At 35.0% G+C, this 26,302-nt stretch overlaps 1 protein-coding gene across 3 annotated transcripts in view; it reads left to right on the forward strand.

The window, feature by feature from the left end:
• The window catches only part of SPOCK3 (SPARC (osteonectin), cwcv and kazal like domains proteoglycan 3), a 179,813-nt gene that overhangs the window by 60,064 nt on the left and 93,447 nt on the right, over nucleotides 1-26,302 (forward strand). For 2 of the 3 annotated variants that reach the window (XM_051790187.1, XM_051790188.1), the window contains 2 exons: nucleotides 9,775-9,820; nucleotides 25,520-25,634. In XM_051790187.1, coding sequence (XP_051646147.1) covers nucleotides 9,775-9,820; nucleotides 25,520-25,634 — 161 coding nt within the window. Of the gene's footprint in view, nucleotides 1-9,774; nucleotides 9,821-12,606; nucleotides 12,902-25,519; nucleotides 25,635-26,302 lie in introns of those variants that run through there. The other variant, XM_051790189.1, reaches the window with a different exon arrangement.

Here is a 26,302-nt window from a genome sequence, read left to right on the forward strand (position 1 = left end):
GATATAATTCAGTTTGCCTTCAAGTATAGGGCCTTACTTCATGTAGGACTTGGACAAAGCTTACTATCTACTTTAAGTATGTACTTTTCTAGAGAAACTAATGCTACGCAGTTCCCTTTTGCATCCATGTATCAGATTCTGAGATACTGAAATGGAATTCACTCATTTTGACACTTGAGTAAGGGTGTGACCTCTGCCCCAGCATCTAAGGATATGCACTAGTCTGCATATCCTTAGGTGCGACACAGAAAGGGGAAACAACAGCTTTTGCTTTCTAAGTTATATGAAAAGTTGTAAAACATTACAAATAAAAAAATTTCAAACAGTACTTTCTTATTTTTAATTTGTCATCTGTAATGGAAGCACTGGGACCTGAGCAAACAGAGTGGCAGAAGTTAAAAATTTGAATTGTATCACTTACTTCATTTCCTGCTAGAATGACCAAGTAATTTTTACTAGTTGCTAGAAGACAAAATGATTTCCCCAAAAACTTGGAGAAGGTTATTTGACAAGTTTCGTCAGAGTCATGGTCTGTAAGATACCTACAGTAACATTTCTCAGTAAGTGGTATTGGATAGTATTTTAGCCACTAAAATCCAGCTATGGTGCATGAGTGTACCATATTTAGTGTCAGGTATCTGATGATCTGGTTGAAATGAGGTATCTCATTAAGATTCACTGTGCACTTCTTTTATCTTTTGACTAGAGAGCTACCTTCTTAGATTTTTATTTAGGAAATTCCATGTGCATTTAATGGTATTCTCTTATACATCCTAAAAAACTATTCTTACTCAATATCAGTAAAACATGTTGATGGCATGGGTCAGAAGATATAGGTGTATTATTAATTGTTTGATTATATGAAAATGATGAAATAAAATGGCAGTAAAAAAAAATATGTTAAAAATGTCCGTACTGTTTTTTCTCAGGCAACTGTAGTGACTGTTTTTTCTAGTTTATTTTTCTTTAACTTGGCATTTTATATTCATGCAGTTTGCTGATTCATGTGATATTTTTAAGCTTCTATATCATTGACTATCTCTGTAAGTTCCATGATTGCAATAGGGCCACTAGAAGCAAGAGGGCATAAAAATGCATTGACCTTGATGCTTTTTATTGATAGGTTAGGACATAACTGTTGAGAAATCTTGAATCCTGTCTTGAATCAAAGAGCAATTTGGTTACATTATGAGTAGTTTTAACAAAAATAACACCTAACCAGGGTGTATTTTTATAATGATTCATATTTCTGAAGTGATACGAATTTCTGAAATTGATATATATGTGTAAAAATTTCTTTCATATTATTTTAGCAATATGTATTTTTCTGTTTTTACTGTCTTTACTCTCTCTGGATCTACCCAATTTACAGTATTTTTCCCCATCTGATACAAGCTCCATAGACTTGACTATAATAAAAATACATTAAAGTAATCATCCAGCATTAGCATTCACTAAGAACATTGAATTAACATCTTTATCACTGGTTTAATTACAGATTCTGAAGTGCAGTTTATGTCTTCACAAATTCTAAGTTCAGGTATTGATTTTTTAGAAGTCCTGAGCTTGCTTAAAAGTGATATTTTTCTCAGGAAAAAGCTGTACAGGTCATATAAAAATAACTACTAATTATTTTCTTAAAATCTGTGCAACATTCCTAAGCTGAGACCAATAATTTTAACTGCTTCCTTCTATTAAGTTGCAAACATTTTTTAAACCCGTGGTTTTCCTTCCATCCCATTTTCTATTGCCACATCTGTTCTTATTTGCTTTGTAATGATAATTGTGCTATAATTCCTCTCTCATAATATTTTGTATTCCTTAATTTCTTCCATTTTGGGCTGTTTTCACACTAGGGTGTTCTCTGTCTCCATGGCAATGAGAAGTAGCCTAGAACATTGTTCTGAGCCTTGGCATAAGAGACTTTTTTTTTTCTTCTGCTTGGAGAAACATACTAAAATTCTATCTGTGTGAGTGCCATGATATGGCAAATCTCATGATTATCTTTTTAATGAATTTTCTCCAGACTGAAAAACAAACAAAAAAAGTCAACAAAAGTATGGTATGTGTTTTGTAAATGATTCCAGTTTTTTATCCTTGAGATGCTAAAAAGACAGAAATTTTCACCTTCTTGAATAAAAGTTGATGAGTAACAGTTTTTTTCCCCTCTTGCTCTTGTCAGATACAGGTATAAAATGTTGTGCAAAAACTATGTAAGGGCCAAAGCCTTTGCAAGTACCTTTCTTAGACACTTAGTAGACCCTTAAAACCTAAACTGTTACTGTCTTTGGACCCTCTGTGTGTACTTCACATCTTTCAGGACTTCTGTCTTGAACATGATACAACAATTTTTATTAGCTGCATTATATTATTTATATCTGCATTATACAAAGAAAGATGGAAGGGAGAAGAGGAAAAAAAAGACAAGTTACATGAGCTCTGGGCAGTCTGGCTGGTCAAGCACTGAGTATGTGCAAATTCTTGATGGATGTGCACAGACTATTTCTTACCTTTTATTTTTTAAGATGTTAACTGTTTATACCAGTTCCCAGAGATGCCCTTATACAGTTCACTATTTGTTTTGTAGATACAAACCATAACCTCACAATCATATTGTCAGTCTCTTTCAACACACCTAGGTCAATTCCCTCCAGCCCCATGTTGTGATCTTCTCTCTCTGCGTAGCCTGTTGCTGTTTCGCCACTCTTGGTTGCACTGTGCCATTATATACAGAGGTCGTGGGTTAATTTTTGCCCTTGTTGCCTAAGGCTTGTGCATTATTGAAGGGGCACCTGAGGAAATGGAACAGCAACCCTTCTGAAGAGGGTTGTGAAAGTCCCGCGGATAGCCTTTTACCTCACATGTATCATCTATTTTCATTTTTTCTCTCAAACTGTGTTAGTCTACAACCCCTATAGTCTAACAAAGCTACTGTAAGGCCCTCCTCAGAAATTGAATCTTGACATCATAATAGGAGGAGCATGACCAAAACTTTTCATTTCTGTTTGTAGTGAAAAGATGGTTCATTATTTCTTTAATTCATAATGAGAAGTAAGAGATGCACTCTTAAAGAAGCAATGTTTTAAATTTTACTGGGATTTAGAAGCTTATAGTGTTCATGCTTTGATATTAATTCTTATGTTTTCAGTATTTTCTCGGTATTTCTGAATATACGCTTTAGTGAGCACTTGGTATTTCTTGGCGAGTGATTTCAGTACTGAGCTATTCGAATGTACTGTTAGCAACACTGCTAGTACCAAATAGACAGCATCTGCAGAAGTCTTACTGAATGAGATCTATGCAACGGAGAGAGAAGGCTGACAAGTGGTGGCTCCTAGCCCAGCCTCATCAATGGTACTAGAAATGTGAGGCAAAGAAAGGGAGCGGGATAAACATTAAATGTGTGGAACTTGGTGCCAGAGTCACTGGAAGCAGCTATTGATTCTAATTGTGCTTTGCTGGCCCCAAGAATACAGACCTCGGGGGTGGCACAGCCCAGGGGCTGGAGCAGTGGAGGAAGCTGACATCAGCCTCCCCAGAGGCTGGCACTCAACAATAAACTAGTGTCCTTTCACATGTCACTCCAGCACCCCACTCATGGAGGCTGGGTGCCAAACAAGTAGGAAAAGAGTTTTGCTGCAAGGCTCAATCTTGCCTGCAGGTGTTTGGGTCTTTCTCTGCCAGAGGAGCAATGCTGATATTACCTCTGTGGTGGTTCGTTATTTTGGAGTTTTTCTCATATTGGTTCTTTGAGTTACTAAACTGATTGTTAAGATGGTAGTCAGCAGTCTTGAATTCTTGATTCCTAGGAGTACTGATGTGAAGGGCCACTGCCTTTATCTGTATCTGAGGTGCTTTGTACACTGAACTCCTTTTGAGTTATATAATATAATGTAAAAACTATATAATTAGTTTTGGCTAAACTAATTATATTTCTAATGGTAGACTTAATCTGGAGATATGGAGGCAAATCTGGCAGCAGTCACCTTTTTGCTAGCCTGTAAATATCTTCTGGACTTTTTTTATTCTAATTTCATAAGTCTGTGTAATAAATGTGATTGTGTTTTCTTGAAACCTTGATTCACTAAAGAAGGGTTCCTGCTCTCTGCAGTTCTCAAAGGTGGCTTCATGGGGAGCATAAGAGGTATTTCAGCTGGTAAGAAGAGGGGACATCCTGTTGAGAAGAAAGTATTGAGCTAAAAAATTTGCTAGACTAGCAGTCCCTGCCTTCCTGGAACTAGTTCTGCTCCTATTTCTACTGCAGATCTGTAGCTATGTGTCATCACATAAGGTATGTACATATTGTCCAGCAGATCAAGCCGCCTGTTGAATGAATCTGGGGCAATAAGTAAAAGATGTGCTAAGGAGCATGGTGGTGCTGGGGAGTGTGGTATCTCCCTTGTTGTCATGTGGGCACTATCCTGCAATTAACTGACTAAACCAACACTCTGCATTTATACAGCAGAGTGCTCATATGGCTTATGATAGATCAGATGTCTATGCAGGTCATCAGAGATGAAAAAGGCATCTAATAAGCAAGTAGGTATCCACATGCTACTGAATAACATCTGCATCTTGGATGCAGATTCCAGACTGGCTCAGATTTCAGGGTGAAGAATTTCCCACTACATCAGCATCACATAGTTTCCTGGTGCAACTTACACTTCCTCAATTGCGGTTTATGCTTTGGGGTAGTAATCTCATTAGATGTGGTTGTAGTATCTTAGTTATTCTGTGTATTCGGTCTGTGGCCCTCATTTTATTTGAGGAAACTGCAGTGTTTAGGAGTGGTAGATTTCCCATATGATATCAGCTTTGTTGATGTCTGATCCTTTTATTGCTGTAACAGTTCTCCGTGTGACCAACAATTTAAAGCTTTGTAGGGTAATGACAGTGTTGCTGACATTACACTGAGGGTCCTGGAGTAAAACATAACTGAAAAAAAATTTCTGCACACTTTTGGTGCTTTCTTTTTCCAGCACTGGAAGAGGTTGGGACAGAGGTATTGGATGACAACCCTACCACAGCTCTTTCAGTGAGACTTAGGATATAGAAATATGTTACAGAGTCACTGGGAAGGTTTGGAGCAGATGAGTCAAACCCCTACTATTGTACAGGTGCAAAGACATGAAGGGGACATAGTTGGTGAGCTCAAGTTTGCTGCAGAAGTGAGCTTGAGGGCTACAGTGTGGGATAGTTAGGCTATTCAGTTGGCTTGTTGAAGTGGAGTCTGAAAATAGCATATCTACCAAATAGCAAAGACCTAACCTAAAAGAGGTAAAGAGTTTTCACATCAGATGAGAAGCAGATGTGTGTACTTGAGATGCAGATATAAGAATTGGAATAGAAAGCCCATTAAAAACTCCTTGAAATTAAAAAGAGCAAAATAGTCTCATAGCTAATGGCAGAGAGGAAAAAAAAAATCTAAATCTGAACTGTAGGTTTTAAGTTTTGTTAGGGAACATGTGCATCCTGACAGATTTTTGCTTTTGAAATTGTCAGATGTGATTTCACGTCCATATACAAAATGGAGTGTGTCAGTCTTCTTTGTTAAAAACAACCCAAACCCCTATGTAGGAATAGGGAGACCAGCAGTAAAATGTATTTTTTGCATTATGTAAGTTGTATAAAATCTGAGTGGAATTTTGTATGGGCAGACTTAAGTTTGGTGTTGAATAAAGTTCAGAAAGTCTTGTCTCTGCTTTGATAACTGTTAGAAATATTGTTTCTTGAAACAGTACCTGATATTGAACAGTTACCTATTAGACTTTTTCTAAAATTGTTAGTTTGTAAGTCATATGGTTAACAATATCCCTGTGCTGTAGCAGTGAAACTGTACTTGGATGGAATATAATTACAAAATCAGAAAGCTGCTTCAATTTTAGTGGTTTCTCTCTTATAAATCAGCTTTGATTTTAAGATATAAGCTTTTAATGTATAGGCCATACTAGAGCTAAAATGCTGAATACAAAACAAGGGGTGAGTTTTCTATATTCAGCTTTTCAGGTCAACCTTGGTCTGAAAACATTTGTGAGGAAGCTGCCTTCCTTGCTCTTGGACACCTGCTGTTCTCTGAGTCAGTCATCATATCTACCATGTATCATTATGTTCATTAGAATATAGATATCTCTTGGATAATAATTCAAGCATTATATGGCAGCATCTACAGAAAATGTTGCAGAGGAGAGATCAGTGAAATGATGTAACAAAGGCTTTACAGAAGAAAGAAAAGTGATAGGGTCATATTTTTCTATCTCTATTAAAAGATAGAAACTGCTGCATAACAAATTTTTTTTTAGTGAGCTTTTTTCTCTTTTACCATACTTGACTGTGTATTTTATAAAACTTATGTAGTAACTCATACTTAACTCATATAACTTATGTAGTAACACATTTAAGAATGTGAGAATTCATCTAGAAGAATATTGAAGTCCAAAAAGAAGCAGTAAATTTTTAAGACAAAATACCTTTTTTCCTTCCCCCCCCCCTCAGTCTTTTCTTATTAAACTGCTTTTTTTGGTCACGTAGCTACTTTTTTTGTTCTTTCTGTAGAGTTGTCAGATTTTCAGATGACATAGATGATTTTTTTTTTTTACAGTAAGACCTTTTCAGGAAAAAGAAAAAAACATATTAGTCTCAAAGTACGTAAGTAATTGTAGCATGAACTTAAGTTCTTAAAAAACACTTCATCACTATGACCCTGAATGAGCATAATGCTTAAACGTGCATAATTTTAAGGCATGGATATTAAACTCATTGAAATCCATCATCCATGGCTGTTAGAAGTGCTTTGCATCTTTCAGACAGAGACACACTTGAAAGAAATAGTGACATTTCACACAGTTTCAAGTAGAGCAGTAAGAATGAATTTTCTATTTAAAATGTATGAATATCTTTAGCTAGAAAGTTTTCGATAAATGGTATGGTTACTGTTACAAATTTGTGACTTTATTCTGTGTACTTTTGTAACTTGCCCTTTAACATGTTTGGGACAAAGGCAAGGAAGCTCCTGAAGAAGTTCAGAAGACAGACTCTCTCCTGAGATCCTGAGACATTGCTTTTTCAGTTTATAGATTGTTAAAGGATACTTTACCTAGAGATGCTGTAATGCTACTCAGCCTTCACTGAGGTAGAACCATGTATTTGTTCATTCTGGGTTTTATATTAAAATTATGAAAATGAGGCTTTGTAAATTATATTATGATCTTGATTACATTCTGCAGAGGATATTGAACATTATTATAATCAAACTTACTGACTGAAGATTAGGAAAGGTTTGAATGTAACAGGAAGCCATGTGATAGGATAAACAGCTTTAGGAATATTTGTAAAATTGTGGAACTACGATTTATTGAAGCAATTTCCTTGTTTATTCTGAAAATCAATTCTAAACAACCCTTACTTAATCTGACAATCAATTCTAAACAGTTCTGTTTGTAGAGGGACATAGAAATTTTGTTTAACATATTCAATAATGGATTTTATTTAAGTCACAGATGATTTGAAAAATTAATTCTTTAGAACAATCAGTATAGGTATATATGGTATGTGGGTATATATGTTTTGTATTTAAAATAGAAAATTCCATGCAAACCATAACCCATTGAAACTATAGTGCAATTAAAAAGAACATAAACACTCCTCCCACCCAGCCTACAAAGACAACAGAGAGGTAGACATAATGGGGAGAAGAATAGAGAGCAAAGTAGTGTTGTGTTATGGAGAGATTCATAATGCTGCTTCATCTTGAATGCTCTGCACAATTCTAGTTATCAAGAAAATAGACTTGGAAGAGAGTCAGAGAATGGTAATGAGAAAGGTGTGAAGTTGCTTTGTAGACAGAAGTAAGTCAGCAAGACTTCTAGAAATGCCTGAGGGATATTATATTTGAGATCCGTGGAGTTGTCTGCAGGATAGAAATGAACAAGAATTGATTTATCTTCTGGTTGGTTTGAGGCCAACTTGAGAACATGTAATTTATACAACCCACACTTGTACATTCTTCCTTAAGCAAAATGCAGGCTGCTTTCCCTTAGAAGGGATTTTTGTCTCACTCAGAATGATTCCTCTTTTGTTCTGATAGCTTTATGTTCTAGTTATTCTGATATTTCACTATTTTCTGCATGGGCTTGTTGTGAGTGAACACTGTTGATTTAGTAGAAATGGAAAGAGAATCTACCACTTTGATGTGTTTTCAAGAATTGTAAGTTTTGCCACTGTGGTGGTGTTCATGGAACAGCATCGCGTTACAGCTCGTTCAAGCGTGTTCACAACACCACTGCAGGAATAACATCTCCATAGTTAGTATTAGGAGGAATAATGGGAAAATGCTGTCATAATCATGATTTCTGCTTATTTCTTGTGTGAGTAACAAAAATCAATAGGTCTGTGAAATTTTTTATTACTTTAAAAAAATTTTTTTATTACTTAAAAAATAATAAAAAAGGCAAATAACATATATTGATTCATAGATTGTTAATCTGTGCAGCATCAGAGTATAGGAATATGTAAGTATCTGTACAGAAATATGGTTAATTTTGCACTTCCAGATTCTGCTCATTTCTTTCTTTTTCTTTCAAAGCACACATTTCCATAAATACATTTTCACTAAATAAAACCTCATCAGTGAAATATGGTTTAGGCTGCAAGCACTGTTTGTTTGGGTTCCTTGGGCGTTTTTTGTTTGTTTGTTTATTTGGTTGGTTTTTTTTCTTTTCATTTGAGGTAAAAATCTTTAACGATTAAAACCCAACAAGTGTTTTGTACCTGCAAAGATGTGTTTGATGCTTGATCGTTTTTAAGTTATGATTGTGGCTTTGACAACTGCATGAGACTCACATTTTCCCAGTAGTTAAATTTAAATTGAGATTTCTTTACAGTGGTCTTTTAGCAAGGTAGATGGAACTGCTGCATTTGACAGTACACCCACTTCAGTTTGTGAAGCTTAATTTAGGCAGTCTTAAAATGTTTGGTATAGTCTTTTAAATATTTTGTTCTACAGAATAGGGAGTTAGAGTACCACATAATAATAAACAATTCCAGTCATTTTCCTGTGCCACGTATTGTCTGAGATATGCAGATCAATTTATTGTTTTGGCTATGGATTTGTAATTTATTTCTGCAATTTATTTAATTCAAGGTTTTCTTTCTTGAAATTGTAGCCTAATATAGCTGATGACATAATTAGGAAGATATTTTATGTTTGTAAGATGATTTGTAGAAAATACAGCTAATTAGACTTACCTAATGAAAGGTCTTACTGATGCAATTGAAAGCTACATAACAAATTATTTATTTTTCAAAAATTCATGTATCATTCTTTAAGATAGCTGAATTTATTGATGACAGCTTTGAAGCTTTACTTTTGAAAGCTCAATCAGTGAAAATGTAATTAAGTTTTTCAGTATTTTAGAACTTAAAGTACAGGAAAACTACTGTAACATTTTAAAAGCAGTGTTAGAAACATTACCTATGCAGGTACTATGAGAAATACATTTTCTATTTTAAATGCTAAGGAGTAACATTTTTAAATGGCATTTTTATTTTATGAGTGCAAATGGCCTCTGAATTATACTGTTTTATTCTGTGTAATTTGTCCCATTATGATAACTGTAATCTTTTTCTCTCCTTTTTTTTTTATTTTATTTTCCTGCTTGCCTTTTCTAGGAAGTAGAGGTTGGTATACTTCTTCTGTCTTTCATGATACTATGAGTTTTTTGTGTATACATTGATTCCTTATGTTTTACTAAATTTGAGTTGTTTCTCCCTCTCCAGGATGATTATTTTCGTACATGGAGTCCGGGTAAACCATTTGATCAAGGTAAGACTACTAGTTACTTAAATTTTATCCTATTCAAGTATTAGTAATTATGCTCCTGTTCTAGAATGCCTACAGAATTCTATCAATTTGTATAATTTCCTCTGTCTTCAAGTGATTTATTTAAAGAGGACCAGAAATTCAGCTTAATCATCATTTTATATCTGTGATTTTTTCAAACTTTTTTCGATATAGAGAAAGAGATGGAAGCATTAGAAACCTCTAAAGTAGCTTAAAGTTCCCTAACATAAACATGAGGTTTGTGAAGTTTTGTTTTATTTATATATTTAAGTAAAGAACTGATGCTTTTCATTAGGACATCTGAAAAGAAACAGGCTTGCAATCTAATAGTTGTCTTTTGCAGTTAAAAAAAAATCACTAGGATTTTGAAAGTCTCTTTATATGTGGCACATAAAAGAAGATCTAGAAAACTAGTTTTGGGAATCTCATGTTCAAGTGATCTGTCTTGGGGCAAAATGTAGCTGGAGCTTTGAGAATGCTATAGTACAACAGTTTTAGTCTAAAAATAATTTGAGTAAATGCAGTAAATTTTCCCATTACACATTCCCTCCCCAGGCATTGGAACTTAATGATTACTGTCAAAATAATCCACTTCATGTATTTTGTTTCAGAGTGTAGGGCTGCCATTTTGAAACAACTGAGAATCTTGATGCTTTTTAATTGCTGAAAGAAATGCTTCAGGGACTTGGTCTTTTTTGATAGTACCAGTGGCACAAATGCAATGAAGAAATAGCATAGGGACTTGTAAACAAGACACTGAGATAAAAATATGTTGCAAAAATGGTATTTATTCAGTTTAAAGAACTTACCAAAATGGATACTGACTTATAAGGGAGATTTACAATGAATTTTATTTTATTACAACCATATTTCTTAGAGGTTTCCACCAAGTTCTATGACTTCGTTACTTTAATACGAAGTACCTTTTGTCTTTTCCCTTTATTCTCTGGTTTTTGATAGAGGGGCATGGTCTGAAAGTATGTTTTTAGTATGAGAACTTATAAGTGACAAAATTTTTCATCTAAAAGCATTGAATTGAATATTGCGTGAGTTTTGAAGTTTTGCTCATGCTTTTTTTTTTTCTTGATATGTTTTTGGGGTCTTTTGATTTTGGTGTTTTTTGACTTTGTTGTTGTGGGTTTTTTGCTTGTTTGGGGTTTTTTTTCGTTAGTTTTTTGCTTTGTTGTTTTTTGTTTCAATTGGCTGTGAGTTTTTTCAGAAGTTATACTGAAATGCCTTTTCCCCCAGATTTGCAGTTTTACACACACTGGTGTGTTCTCTTACTCTGAGTTTTTTAGGCATCCTAATACTAATGTTTGTTGAGTACTTTTCTGAATTTACAAACAATCTAACTAAGAAAACATTTTAAAGTTCTTCTGCCTAGTTTGCAAAATGCATTGTGTATTGGACAGTGAATATTTTAAAATCACATCTACAGAGTTCAACTTTCTATTTTTATTTCCTTGTTAAATGAAAATTTACATTGAAGAGTGAAATGCATTTGCTGAGTAGTTTTATCTACAATTTACTGTGCAATTTTGTAACTGAAAACCAAATAATGGTAGTTTGTAACAGTTTTTAATAATAAAAAGTATACAGAGGTTTTATTATCAAAAATGTTCCCAATACCTTAATTTGTCAGTCTGTCATTTAAAGACTATTAGGGGTTTTTTTACCTACCAGTGCACTGGTTTTCATTTTTCCTGCAAGAACTACTACAGTCTTTGTATTGAATTTAGCAGTGATATAGAATTGTAGTGTATGTCAAAAAATTTACCGTTTCTTGAGAATTTCATGTTTTCTAGGCTCTGATTGTCATTAGATATTCTTTTTCAGTCATGGGTTTGCATTCAGTTGTTATTTATTTGAAACTCTGTAAATAACATTACCGACTAGATCTGGAAGATATCCTAAAAGATAAAAGAGGGTTTCCTAGTCATTATCTTGTTTTCCATGTTGGCAGAGTTGTCTTCCTCTTACTTTTGGGTATAAGAGGAAATATATATTTTTTTATTTTTTTTTTTGAAACATAGAAAATATTCATGAGAATAAAATATAACTAACTATGGAGGTACCGTGTACTTGTTCAGATATTCAGGTCGCTCTCATCCAATGGAAAAAGTAATCAAGTGTAACATTTTGTGGGAAGACCCATTCATACTTTAAAACATGTCAGCCTTGCAAATGGCAGTTCCTTCTGTAGGAGTGAATGTAATGTTCATGATTTACTGAAGAAATCAAGTCTTCTATGGTTCTCTCTCTTTGTGAAAGACATACAGCAGTGACAATCTCGACACGTTTTTGTCCTCATATAATTAATGAGATAGGAGAAAGTGAGAGTTGGTCGACTATACAAACTGAGTTGTAGGTGTACATTTTGATAGTGCCTGTAAATGTTGATCCAAAGCTGTGCCATAAGCACTGCTGCAGCACCATTCCACTCCAGTTGTGTATTACTTCACTAGTAAGTTCGAAGCAAATAGTGTTTAACTGTTAACTAGCTTTTTCACCTCAGTAACTGTATTTGGACGAAGTCGGGATGATATTTTTGGTCTGTGTTTGTCCTTAGCCACCTGCAGAAGTTTATAGTTCTCCCTGCCAAGTTCACTGATAAAACAGTGAATTTGGCCTTGGAGGGAGAACTTCTGTATAAACTGTTTTAATTGGTCTCTTGTGATTGGTCAATGGCTCGTCAAGGGCATTTGGAGGAGAAAGTGATGATGAGAGGAGGAAGGCTCTCCCCCAGACTCAATTGGAAAGACCCCCAGGACTCACTGTGCGTGTGAGGGGATTTCCAAAGTGCTCACACATGTGCAGAAGGGGTGCCCTTACATAACCAAGGGGGTGGGATTGAGAACTCCTGACGGGGCGGTACTGGCCACACCACCCCGGGCAGGTGTACTCAATGAACTGTATAAAAGCAGACACGCTTTCTGTGTTGGGGGGCCGGCTCTTCACGAAGGACCAAGTTGCTTTTAGCGGGGACGCCTGCTGAAGTGGGAGCCTGCCAGCCCTTCGGAACACGCAGCTGCTGCAGAGAGGTTTTATTACTGGTTAGAGTGGGTAAGACTCTCTTATAGATGACACCTGGGTGAGTAGGGTGTCGAGCCTTCCTTTTAGGGTTTTTTTGTTCACTTTTCTCCTTCATAATCCCCTTCTCTTGAGTGCCTGTTTTTACTGTTAGCCACCCTTCATAATAAATAGTTACTTTGTTAACTAGCAAAGGTGTCTAGTTTTCCACGTTCCAGTATCTCTGGAACCTTTTTCCCCCATAAAGTAACCCCTCCCCCATACAGTAACCATACACATAGACGTACAGGTTTTAGATATGTATTTTTTTCTTTTACCAAAGTGAACTATTCAAAAGAATAAATAAGGACGTCACAAATGACTGAATGTGGAGTCCTGTGATCTGTTGGGGCTCATTGCAAGCCAAGCAGTCTGTGTTAGAAAATCTTTATGAAGGTTTACCTTTCAGTCTTTTGTTAGTGCCATTCTGGTTAGTGCAGCAGCTACTCTCTCAAGTGAGAGCGTACCATAAAAAACACTCTCTCAAATTAAAACATGACACTCATAAGTGAAAGATAAACTTTTAAAATGTAGAGATAAGGTTACAGTAAGAGACTGAAATTGTCCCATGTCTGTTTTGTTCAAGTTTGTAATAATACTGCTGAAGATACAAGCAGGTATGTTCTTTGAGGACAGAAATAAAAAATATCCCTAATTTATCAGTGTTTTATTTCTTTCTGGTTTTTTGTCAATATTTGGCTTTTCAGAAACTTACCTATAAAGCTGCAAAAGTATGGGATAAGTAAGGAATCTTTTTGCCATGAAAAGATCTGAGCTCCAGTTCTACTAGACAGGATATTTTTTTCTGTTAACTATGAAAGCAGTGGATTATAGGAATTACTAGTGCTTTACAGAAATACTTTTTTTCCTTTGCTAATTTGAACTGTAGCAACATTACGTAATGAAATGACAAATATATATCTGAAAGTTTTAAAATCAGTATATGAACAACATATGAAGTCTTCAAACTCCAGCTGACTACACGTAATAGAGGTGTCATATCTGCATTTTCAAATTTTTAGTTGTAATTTAAAAAATACTCAATCTGGTGGTTTAGGCTGTAGTGTAAGTACCTGGTACACATATAACTCCTTGTTGATATCACTAGTAGTCAGACAAATGGGTTCTCATTATTTATGTTTATTACTTTGTTTATCCGTATTCTGCTTGAAATGGGAACCTTTTTCAAATAATTTTTAGTCAATGCTCTTAAGAATTTGCAGGTAGTATTTTTGAGGAACCATTGCATGACACGTAGGTGTATCTTTGAGGTCTACACGTAGTTATTATTTTTCTAAGATTTCTTTGTCTCTTAAAACTTTTTCTAAGATTTTGCACAGATTTACTATAATGGATAATGTATTTTTATATATTTTTTTAATCCTTAATCAGAACCCAAACATTATGCTAATATTTTGTTGTAATATTTGAAAAGACTGTGGTTCCAGGAACTGGTAGTTGTGCATGTAATAATAAAATGTAGCGACTTAGTTTTAAGCCTTCCAGTGCCTAAAGGGACCTACAAGAAAGCTGGAGAGGAGTGACTTTTTACAAGGACATGTGGTGATAGGAGACAAGGGGGAATGGCCTTAAGCAGAAGGAGGATGGGTATTTATATTAGGTATTAGGAAGAAATCTTTACTGTAAGGAGTGTGAGGCACTGGAAGAGGTTACCCAGGGAGATTATAAACTCCCCATCCCCAGAAGTATTCTCCCCACCCAGAGTAGGCTGGGTAGGGCTGTGAGTAACATGGTCTAGTGGAGGGTTCCCTGCCCATGGCAAGGGAATTGGAACTAAATGGTATTTAAGGTCCCTTCCAACCGAAACCATTGTATGATTCTATGAACAGTGTTTCAATTCACTCTTCTATACTTCAGTGTATTTTTAAAGGCGTTATGTTAATATGAGGAAGTGTGTCAGAATTGCTTACGTAGACAGATGTGTGTAATTCCATTTATATTAATAAGAGTGGCTATATGGAAATATAAGTCCAAGCATTCTAGGAGGTTAGCCCTTACCATGAAAATGTATAATGTTATTTACTCCTGGTGTGCAAAATCTATTTTAAAAGATGGAAAAATACTATGATTTGCATTGCCATCTACCAACACCATTCCTTTAAAGCAACATTTGACATTTGTTCAAGGTATACTTATTCTCATTGAACTTTTGTCTGTTTATATCCATATGATAGAAAAACATATTTAAATAAATGTTTTGACTATATATATACATATATATGTGTATATATATACACATATATATATGTATGTATATATATACACACATATATATATGTATATACACCCTTTAATGTTTATATATTTCTATAAATATCCCAAGGTAACTTCTTAATAAATAATTACGTGGAGCGGGTATTATTGTTGGAATAAAACTGAATGCTCTGTTATAGTTACTGCTGAAAGGAGGGTTTTGCTCTTTCAGTGGTTTTAGAAATAAGCAAGTAGGATGTTTTGTGTTTTAGACTATTCCAAGCTGACTATTCTGGTAGCTTTAATTTATGTTTTATCAGTACTTACTCAAATTAACCCCCCTATATACACAGTGTTTTCTAACACATTTTCTTCATATACCACTTCTACATCAGATGTAAATATATGGGATGCTTCTGGTGCATTTTATTTTTAGACTACAGATGGTAGCTTGGAGGGTGTAGCTATTGAATAGAATTACATACACAAAGGCACTAGTGTAATTTTTGAAAGTGGAGGAGATGTCTTCCTTTGCTCAATACTGTAGAGGAACACTGGAGTATATTCATGTAATTGAAAAAATACAAAATGACATTTCCATGGAGGATGAACAGCCTGAAGGTATAAATGGTTTGTAGATGTATTTATAGCATTTCTTGTAGACCATTCCACAGAATTATTTTTGGCTTTCATAGTATCAGGTTATATTAGATGCCTGTTTACAGAAGAAAAACTGTAGATACCATTGTACAACAGAAATAGATTTTGAAGCAATTTCACTTGTATTACTTTAATCTTTACCTTGTATGTTTCATCTACCTAGTTCTGTAATAATTTTGATAACTAAGGATATTCAAATGTATGCAAACACGTCTCTGTAATTTGTGAATACATTTCTGTACTGTGAACTGAAACCATTTAGAGTCATATTCAGTAAAATAATTTGATTCACTCACTTCCAAGCCCTGGGAGGTTACAAGAGAGTTTAATGAAGATCCATTAGTTGAAGACTGTGAAAACAGTTGGGTAGATTTAACTTTGCTGCATTTGATATGTGCACTCATGATCTAGTTTATGTAGCAGAACTATTGATGTTTTTAAACTAGAAGTATATGTCCATCTCTTTCAAGGTAAATTGCAGTACTTTGTAATTAGTATGTATCACAAGGACTTTAAAATGTTGACTGAGATAAAGAAATAATGTCTTTGTAGGAGGATTCCATGAATTTTAGAAAGAACAGAACTGAAAAGCTGTTAAAAATATTTCATGCTTATTTCCTATTAAGAATAAACTATATTTAATCTAGTTTCCAGTTTGAGGTATTTAGGAATCCTGCTCACTAATGAAATATGCTAAATCTTGTGTTAAACAGATTACCACTACTTTATGATCCCTTCAGATAACCCTTGCCTGAAAAGATTTTTTGTAGGTGTCTGAGGAACCCTTTAATGGTACTTTTTGTTAATTATCTGATGCTGTGCTTCAGTGATTCTTTTATTATTTCTCTTTTATAGATTTACCTACTGTGTTAACACCTTCCATGAAAGAGCCTTGTCCTGTACGATTCACAGACTTGGCTCCTAACTCAGAATAAGTGGGTAGTACACATCTGCTTCTCTAGTTAGGGCTCTCAAATTGTTTCAGTATTTATTTCTATAGAATCATCAAATGGATTCTAAATTGTATAGCTATTTTCAAAAGAGGCTATAGAAAGAATTTTTATTGAGGCCAAACCCAGCGCATAATACGAGATTTTACTTGCCTTCAGTAGCAGTCTAAGCCCTTGCTCCTGCTCTCCTGACACCTTTGCTTTATGCCTTACTGTTACATCTACGGAGTCACCAAGTCTTGAATTGTTATAAGATAAAGTAAAAAGTTTATTTTTTCTTTTTTTTTAACATGACCAAATCCTGGATTCTGGTAGCCATTCAGACACACGAATAATTATGTCAGAAAAGTGGAAATATGGCACAGGGTGACAGTGACTGGCTAGAGGTTCAGCATCAGAACTATGGCCTGATGAAGTTTCCTAGTTTGCCACAGAGATTAAGTAGAAGACTTGTAAAAATCTAATGGAGGTAGTTATTAAGAATATGAAATTTGAAATCACATATTACTGTTTAGTGGTGAGGGAAAACGAAATAGCTTAATAAATCCCTTAAAAAACCCCCAAACAACAGAGACTGTAAAGAAGAAAAAAAAAAGGCTATACATAGTTTTTCCTGAATAGAAGAATGATATTTTAAATGTTGAAAGTTGCTTTTTGACCCATTTTTATTTAAATTGCTCATATTTAAAAACCTGTTTATCTTCTGTAGAATTATAAATGGAAAGAATGTAAAGACCTACTCCATTTAAAATTTACTTTGTAATGTCAACTTTTTTTAATGCAACTTCTTTTCTGCAGTTACAGATGTTGGTAGCTATGAGTTGGGACACAGGTGAATACTCAGAAGTGACTGAAATTGTAGATTTATTACAAGCTAATGACTGCAGAACACCTGTAGTCCCGTCTGTATTTCCAGACTACAGGGTTCTCTATGGGTTCTCTCCATCTGGAGACCAGAAGTGTGTCACATAAACATGAATCTAATGATCCAAGAGAAACCCCGGAATAAGCATTACAAAGTCAATTCTTAATGGAATAGGTCTTCACATTCTTTACATTTGTATTTTTATAGAAGATATTCTTACGGTTTGAGTTTTCTTTTATTTTTTTCCCTAGTGGCTACTTAAATCTGCTTGGAACTTTTGCAGGTTTGGTATATTTGTGGTTGTTAGCTTGTAACAGTGAAATATCTTTAAATACTTCAAAACTGAAGCATTTTAGGTTTGCCTTTAATTTCAGTATAGTAAGCTCAAAGAAGCTTTCATAGATGGTTTCTCTGAGTCAAGATGCATAACTGACTTAAAAAATTAATGTACTCTATATATTGTGTGCAATATATGATTTCAAATTTTGTGTATTCTTTACAAAATGTATTTTATAATTCAGTTTTATTACAAGTGCATTTCTTGATAATTTTCATTATTCTAGGCTTCTTCAAAATACAGATATATTTATATTTCTGATTCATTAGATACTTACATGAATTGTCTACTGGATTCTGGTTTAATTGCTTAAAAAAATTTAAAAGCTGAAGTTGATTACTGTTAAATAAAATTCTGATTAAAATACCCTTTTTAACATAAAAATATATAATGAAATACTGAAATTAAAGTTCTCCAACAGACAAAAATAGAATCATGCAATCATTAGGATTGGAGAAGTCTTCTATAATCGTCAAGTACAACCATTAACTGCGCACTGCCAAACCCACCACTAAACCATGTCCCTAAGTGCCACATTTACACATCTTTTAAATACCTCCAGAGATGGTGGCTGTCCTGGGGAGCCTGTCCCTGGGCAACCTGTTCCAATGGTTGACAATCCTTTCAGGGAAGAATTTTTTCCTAATATCCAATCTAAAACTTCCCCGATGCAACTTGAAGCCATTTCCTTTTTATCCTCTCACTTTTTAGCTGGGAGAAAAGACCAACCACTTACCCTGCTACAACCTCCTCTCAGGTAGTTGAAGGGAGTCATAAAGTCCCCTCTGAGCCTCCTCTTCTCCATGCTAAAGACCACCAGCTCCCTCATCTGCTTCTCATAAGTGCTTCAAGACTCTCATCAACTTTGTTGCCATGCTATGGACTCACTCCAGCACCTCAGTGTCCTTCCTATAGTGACAGGGTCCACAACTGAACACAATGTTCGAGGTGCAGTGTCACCAGTGCTGTATCCTATAGCATGTTGTTTGCAAGATAATCATCTCGGTGTGTGAGGTAATAGGTGAGAGAATTTTCAGGAGGATGCATTTCTGCTGTTACAGGTCTGCAGATGTTTCTTTCCCCTTGTTGCCCAATTAGAGAATCTAGAAGTCGGTTCTGACACAGCCAGCATGTCTCTAAATTATGAGTTTGTGTATTTAGGAAAGGATAATATAGTGCTTAACTGTTTGCTAGTGATATATTACTATTGTGAATGTTCAAGTAGTCTTAAGACTACTTTGGACTCACCAATCTGAGCCCAAAATAACTGTGTTCTTTGGCAATTTAAATGAACAGGATCTTTTCTGAATTTTCACAGATTATGATAAGGAGGGCATTTGACATAGACTATGTGGAGTTTCTCATTTACATCTCTTTCTGAGCTATGGGTAACCTATATTCTTGTAAACTTTCAAAGAATACCCAAAAGAGAAAACACAAAATAATGGGAATGTTTTTGAAGCAGGGATCACAGATATTTGTGAGGGGGAGAATTTCTTATCATTTAGTCACTTCACAAGTGGCTAGAAAAGTGTGGCTCAGTGAAGATGATTGTTTTAAAGGGAGTGGAGAAAGAATGAGTGAATTACTTTGTGAAAAAAAGAGATCAACTTTAGTGGGTTTGTTCCAGAGGAAGAATAAAGACCAGTAGATTTAGTTTTGTTTTTTGAGCATTTATTTTTACTTACATTATCAGTACCCAGAATAGCAGGTACCATGTTATGAATCAGTATAAATGCATTTTTATGTCCTTTAAGTTTAAAAAACTTAATTGCAGCAGTGAGCAAAAGTACAGTATTTTATGTGTCAGGTGGTTAGAAGTCGGTGTTAGACGTTTCTTGGCTTATCAGAACTTTTGTTCACATAACTGCAACCATTGCAGGGTAGCTGGACACTCAGTGCTGATGTACCAAGAGCTTAGTAATATAAACCACTAGGAAAAATGGTGCATCTGAACAGAAACCTGATAAGAAACTATACACAATTGTCCCTGATTCATCGGTATGGAGATTTCTGAGCACTCATGAGAGCAGGCTTCTTGGGTAGAAGCAAGCTCCATACATACAGACACCTTAATTATTGCAGCACTTGCTCACCAGTCAGAAACCAGACTGGTTCCCAGGATGTTCAGGGATTTGAATCTAAACTTCTGATTACTTCCTTGGCCACCTACAGAGAAACCTACTGTCTAGCCTTCTTACTGAAGTTGTAGATTCATGTAGCCACATGGAACAAGTATTCAGGAAGATTCCTTTTGTGAACATCCAACTGTAGCTATCCATTCTGGTTTTTATGCTATGTAGTGAATCTTAAATGGCAGATACAGTCCCTGGGAAAAGAAACAAAAGTATGAGATTCTTCTTTTTCGGAACATCCCCATCAGATTGCTGAGGTAGGCTCTTTCTTGTTAATGCTCTGATTTTTATTTATGAATTTCAGATTGTTAGCTGCACAATGATTCATTTTCTTTTTGAAATTAAAAGGTGTTTATTCTTAGTATGTATGTTACATAATAAGATAGGGATGTCTTGTTACATATCCACAGCAGTGTGGATTCAAACCATCTGTGGCTGAGGATAGTCTGTATGTACAGATGCAAATTTTGAATGCTGATCACTGTACAATTTAGGCAAAAAATAACCATTATCACTGTTAACTGTAATTAAACATTTATCTGGATTCCATGCTAGCTGACAACATCAGCTGAGTGTTTAGGTGTTCTGCCTTGTTGTCCTCCCTACTGTTACTAGAAATTGTGGTGCTGGGATTCTGCTCATATCTTTAGACCCAACACACTTCTCAATGAGAAATCCTGCTTTAGAAGGTGAGAAATCGTCATCTTTCGAAATGGAGAAGTAAAGACATTGATGATCTTTAGGTATCTTCAGGAATTGTGTGGCTTATCAAAGCAGGTAAATATGAGTCATTCCCTCCAAGGGGTCTGCCTAGGGTTATAACATAGGCATTTGACCTATTTATTAATATTTTAGTTAAAATATTTCAGATAATTTAAATATTTTTCTCCCTCTGTTGTCAAAAAATGAAAACTTTGTAGACAAAGGAGTCAGTCAGACTTGCATTTTAAATTACAGGAACTAAACTACTCGTGGGATACACAAAGCATAGCTGAAGTTTCAGTAAGTGCAAACACAATATCTAGCTGGTTCTTATTTTGCCCATCAGAAATGAATCAAAACTCTGGAGGAAGGAAATGGAGTTTAAGTCTGAAAACTTTGTCCTTAACCTTTTTTCTCCCTTTCATTTTACTAGGAGTGGAAAATTAGGAATATGTCAGAGTGCACTTAGAAGATTGTGGAATGATGATAATTTACTGTGGCTTCTGCCACAGAACTCCTGTTAAGAGTATTCCTGTGTTATGTCTTACTAGTCTTTATTTCCTTTTGTATTCCCAATAAAAATTATGTTCTGGCTAATGTCTGTTTTCGGGAGCACTAGCTGTAAATTAACTTACAGAAGAGATGATGAGAAGCTTTTCTTAATTGCTTTTCCAAATTTGAATTATAAATGAATAAATCTATTAGTAATAATTGAATCAATTTTTTGAATATTAATTGCTTCCTTAGCATGTGAGAAGAACAAATCCATATTCATCTATAAAAGTCCCTAATTACGTTCTATAATTTTTCAGCAGAGCATCTTATTTGGCATTTGCAATATAAGTTCTTAGAGAAATAATAGATGTTTAAAAGCATTTTATACTTTGGAAGTGCATTTTGTAACAGTGGTATTTTTCTATTTGTTGGAATTTAATTAACATGATATTTCTTATTATTGTTGCCAGATATATGGACACATGGCATATAGGCAAATAACCTATTGCAAGCTTAGTGTCCTGAATATTAAAAGCTATGTAAAGCTGAACATTATCAAGTTGTTAAAGCTAAGATCAGACCTACATCTTAAGAAGCTGTTTGTATGACATTCTAGGAATTCAGCTGATACAGTAATAAAGAGATGATTTCTGGCAAACCTTAATAAAGACATGATTTCTGACAAGCCTTACATAACTGTATTGCTCATGTCTGGAGTCTCCTCACCATAGTAGAAACCTTCACCAATTTTCAATAGCAGTGTAATTGAGCTGTACAGTCAATGTTTTCACTTCAATTATGGGGAAAAAAAGGCCCTAACTTTCATAATTATGACAATATTTTAGTAAATGTGAATTCGATAAAAAATTGGATTGATGCCTATTTTGTGCTAAAGACAATAGCTCTGGAAATACATCAATCCCACAGTGGGATTTGTCACTTGTTATGTTTTTGGTGTGAACATTGTACTGTTTCAAAGATGCTTATTTTAGCAGAAATGGAAAGAAATATGCGGTGTCGTCAGTGCAAGTCTGCGTACTGTAAGTGAGCTGACATAAAGCAGCCACATCTTGTCAAGGATAGCTAGGAGATGTAGTAAAGAAGTAAAGAATTAATGCCATGTATTTCCTGATATAACTGAGTTACATGCTTAGAGGAAATCAATGGTACTTTTTCTGGAATAAATTTATTCATTTTCATCATAGTTTAAGATCAGACATATAGTCAGCTATGTCCCTGCATTGTAAGGGGAATCCAGTTCTTCCCCAGCATGAAGAACTTCAGACTATGGTTTTGAAAAATGTCTTTCTTGTGGTTTAATCTTTATTTCCCATGAAAATTGTCCATTGGTCAGTTCCAAGAATCAAGTAAAACTGGCTTTAAAAAAAGGGCAAGTAATTTCCCTGCTTTTGTAAATATCTAATTATTTTAGTCCTTTCAAAACTGGGAAAATAGCTAATGCGATCCATAAGTTTGCCATTTTTAAAAAACAGGTTAAAAATAAAAACAGAAGATCATGCAAAGTAGATTAGTGAAATGTACATCCTATGTACTTTATAGCATGGGGTTGACTACAGCATGTGATACTCAAAAAAAAAAAAGAAAGAAGTGCTTTTTACATCTTCTATCAACATTTCTTTCTGTGTTTTTATCCTCTGTGTTGCTAAGTGTTAGTCCAGGAAGCCATTGACCCTTCAGTTAATTAACTTTTTTGCCTTCCAAAAATCTGCATTTTTGTATCAGTGGTTTATTTGGTCTCGCCCTTGCTGTTATAAGATGGTTTCACAACAAAAATATTGGAAAAAGGGAGGCCACATGACACAGATAAGATGAGGAAAAGGGCTTCTCTAGGGAGTTTGTGGCTGAGAGAGAGCAAGTCCATCATGTCAGAGAGTGATAATGTGAGTTAGTGTCAATGGTAAGACCATGAGTGTTGAACATGCCTTTGAATATAAAGATGGTCTTGTGATTTGGGCACCTGTGGCTCTGGTGGCTTACTCACCCTTCTTAGATAGTAGCCCTAGACACAGTCCCATAGCCATTCTTGCTATATAATGATTATATACCTCACCTGAGGTGATCAAGAGTTACATGCAGGACATGATAACCATTGAGTCAGCAAATACTAAAAGATTACATTGGTTCTGTAAGAACTGATTGTGTGTCCTGGTTTCCATTTGACCTTCATATTGTCCTAAAGGCAAAGTATGAAAGTACCATCGCTTGCTTGCAAAGTTGGGTTCTGCCTGTAACATTTTGCCAAAATGTAACATATTACCAAAACCATGTTGTATGGCTTGCTAAATTTTGATGTAATTGTCAAAACACACCTTCAGAGTCTTGGGAAAAGAAATAACCTTTTCAATGGGAATGGTTTCATGATCTCCCCCATTCACCCTTTTTCCTGAAACCTGTTTTCTGCTTGATATTGAACTCAGCATCCTTATATGATTCCAGATTTCTCTTGCTTATGTTTTTTTTTATTTCATCGACCTATTCACTTTTGCAAAGCAGTTACCTGAAGATAGGCCATATTCCAGTATTGCTACCCTAGTGTCTCCAACCAGGGAACATTTGGGGGAGAGGTACTTGGACAAGTACCTTAAGTGATTATCTCTTCAGTTTTACTAAGGGCTGGCATCACGTTCTGCCTGACTTTAAGCAGGGGAAGTATTTGACGTGGAATCTAAAGTAAATTGGAGGAGGATACTGAATATGCTCTCATTAATTTTGACTCCAACTCTGTTATCCTAGTTCAGTATTTTTTTTTGCTGTGCTTGCTTCCTATTTGTATAGAGTTGTTGTAATTGGATTACTTGTTGTGTTTTTATGGCTGACTTGCTGTAAAGTAAAAAGAAGAATACATCTTTTCATATGTCTTATGCTGTAATTAACAAAATGCTACTTTTCTGTCTGCATTGAATTATTACCGTATTAATTATTCCATCACTTTTCTGTTCTGTTGATAATCTTGTGTATTTGTTTTGCTCAGCTGAATATGTTATTAAGAGGGAAATAAAACTGAAGAAGTCACTGCTCAGACTATATTTAATCATACTTAGCACTGCAACCTCATGCATCAAAACTGCAGCTAATGATCAGCTTGGTTCTTGTTTTCTGGGTACTTGCCCAGTTAGCGGTCTTATGTTAGTATCCTCTGGCAGGTCAAATAAAGATGTGATTAGAAGCTTACTTTTGATAATGAAGAATAGAAGAAACAACATTTTTGTTCAGAAAATGTATATGGAAATAAATGCTCTCAGGCACATGGTGTGATTCTTAGGGTGCAGGGATAAGAGTCAATGATCCTTGTGGGTCCCTTCCAACTCAGAATGTTCTGTGATTCTGTGATATTTTATAAGCAGATGTAAAAAATGAGAAATTTCTGAAATATAACTGAATACTGGGCAGTAACATGCTAAAGTGAAGAACACAGGGAAACAGAATTCTAATTGTTTATGGCTTTCTTCCTTGATAAAAAAAGGATTCTGATAGGGATAAAAAAATTAGTGTTGGAATATTTAGATCTACCTGAAAGACACCGTGGAGATGGGAGAAGGCAGAAGTTGATCGTTTCTAGTGAGAGCTTAAATTGGCAGATGTTTTTCTATATTACAGTCATGTAGGCATGGCTACTCAAGAAGAATGCAAATTTAGTAATAAGCAACAAACAAAATTATTACACTCTTTTAGTACAGCCAGAAATCACTATTTTTAGCTGGAATTGTACTTGAAAAAATGAGTATGGAGGATTCCTAAAGGACCAGCTACAAAAAGAACCCCCCTAAAACTCACAAAGCAGAAATAGAGGCCTAGAAGCAAGTACAATTTATATATAAAGACAGAGTCATACCAATCACTTGCCTGCATATTTTACTTTTACTGAAATCTCATCTGAGTAATAATTTCTCAGTAAATTCAGTGCCATTGTTCACCACTTAATGCTGAGTAGGAAGAACCCAGTTGTATCTTAGTAAACAGTTAAGGGAAAATGCTTTCAAGTTGGAAATAGCAGTGTTTGGGGATTACAGTCAGAGAGTGGCAATTGTTAAAAGAATATAGCAGTGAGTAGTTTCTTACCAATACAACAGCTGCATTTTTTTCCTGGTGACAGTCAGCTGCTTGCGGTACAACATGCTGTACAAGCAGCAGGCCAACCCCCTCCACAACCTTGGTAGGTTTTTTGTGTGGTGTTTCTTGTTTTAATTGCATGTTTCTAGATAATTGTTAACAAATTTCTAAAACTATTTTTAGCTTTAGATCCGGCTAAAGATCCATGTTTGAAGATGAAATGTAGTCGCCATAAAGTCTGTGTTGCACAGGATCAACAAACTGCTGTTTGCGTTAGTCACCGAAGGCTTACGCACAGGTAAATACTTCAAAAGTTAATCCTGTAGACATTTTTTATAGTGTTCATGACTGACTTTTAAACCATAAATCCATTATAATTAGTTTAGTTACTTAAACACATATAAGAAGAGTAGAGGTGGATTTTAGGAGTAATTATCTATGCATAGTTTGATTATAATGTTTAATATTTGGTTTTTTCAATAGGCTGGTAAACTAGAAGGGGTACATATTTAAATATTGCAAGCTTCTGGTACAAATACATTTACGGAAATACCCACTGTGCCAGTAGCAAAATAAAGTGATTATGATAATGTCCTGCTGCTGTACATTACTTTGACATCATCACTTCTTATACAAAGCTAGAGAACTCGAAACTGCCTCTTAAAGTGTAGGTAGCAGCCTCATACAGTGCAAGTTGTTTGAGGCTGGGGTTTTTCCCCCCTTTTTTCTCTTCTGCTGTACATTCCAATTTAATTTGCATACTGGCCTGGTTAAATATAAGGAGAAAATACATGATAAATTAATATACTTTTGTAGCTTTATCTGGGGCAGAAATATGAATATATAGGTCCTGAACCGTACATTTAGTTGTGTCATGATTTTTGTGTGCTGAGAAGATGGAGTCAAGTTGCACTTTGGCTTGAGATTATTGGGTTTTTTTGCACTTCCTTGTGCCAAATGAGCCAT

This window comes from Manacus candei, unplaced genomic scaffold (assembly GCF_025592945.1).
Source record: "Manacus candei isolate 608988 ecotype Guabito, Panama unplaced genomic scaffold, ASM2559294v1 h1tg000028l, whole genome shotgun sequence".
In the NCBI taxonomy this organism is placed as follows: Eukaryota; Metazoa; Chordata; class Aves; order Passeriformes; family Pipridae; genus Manacus; species Manacus candei.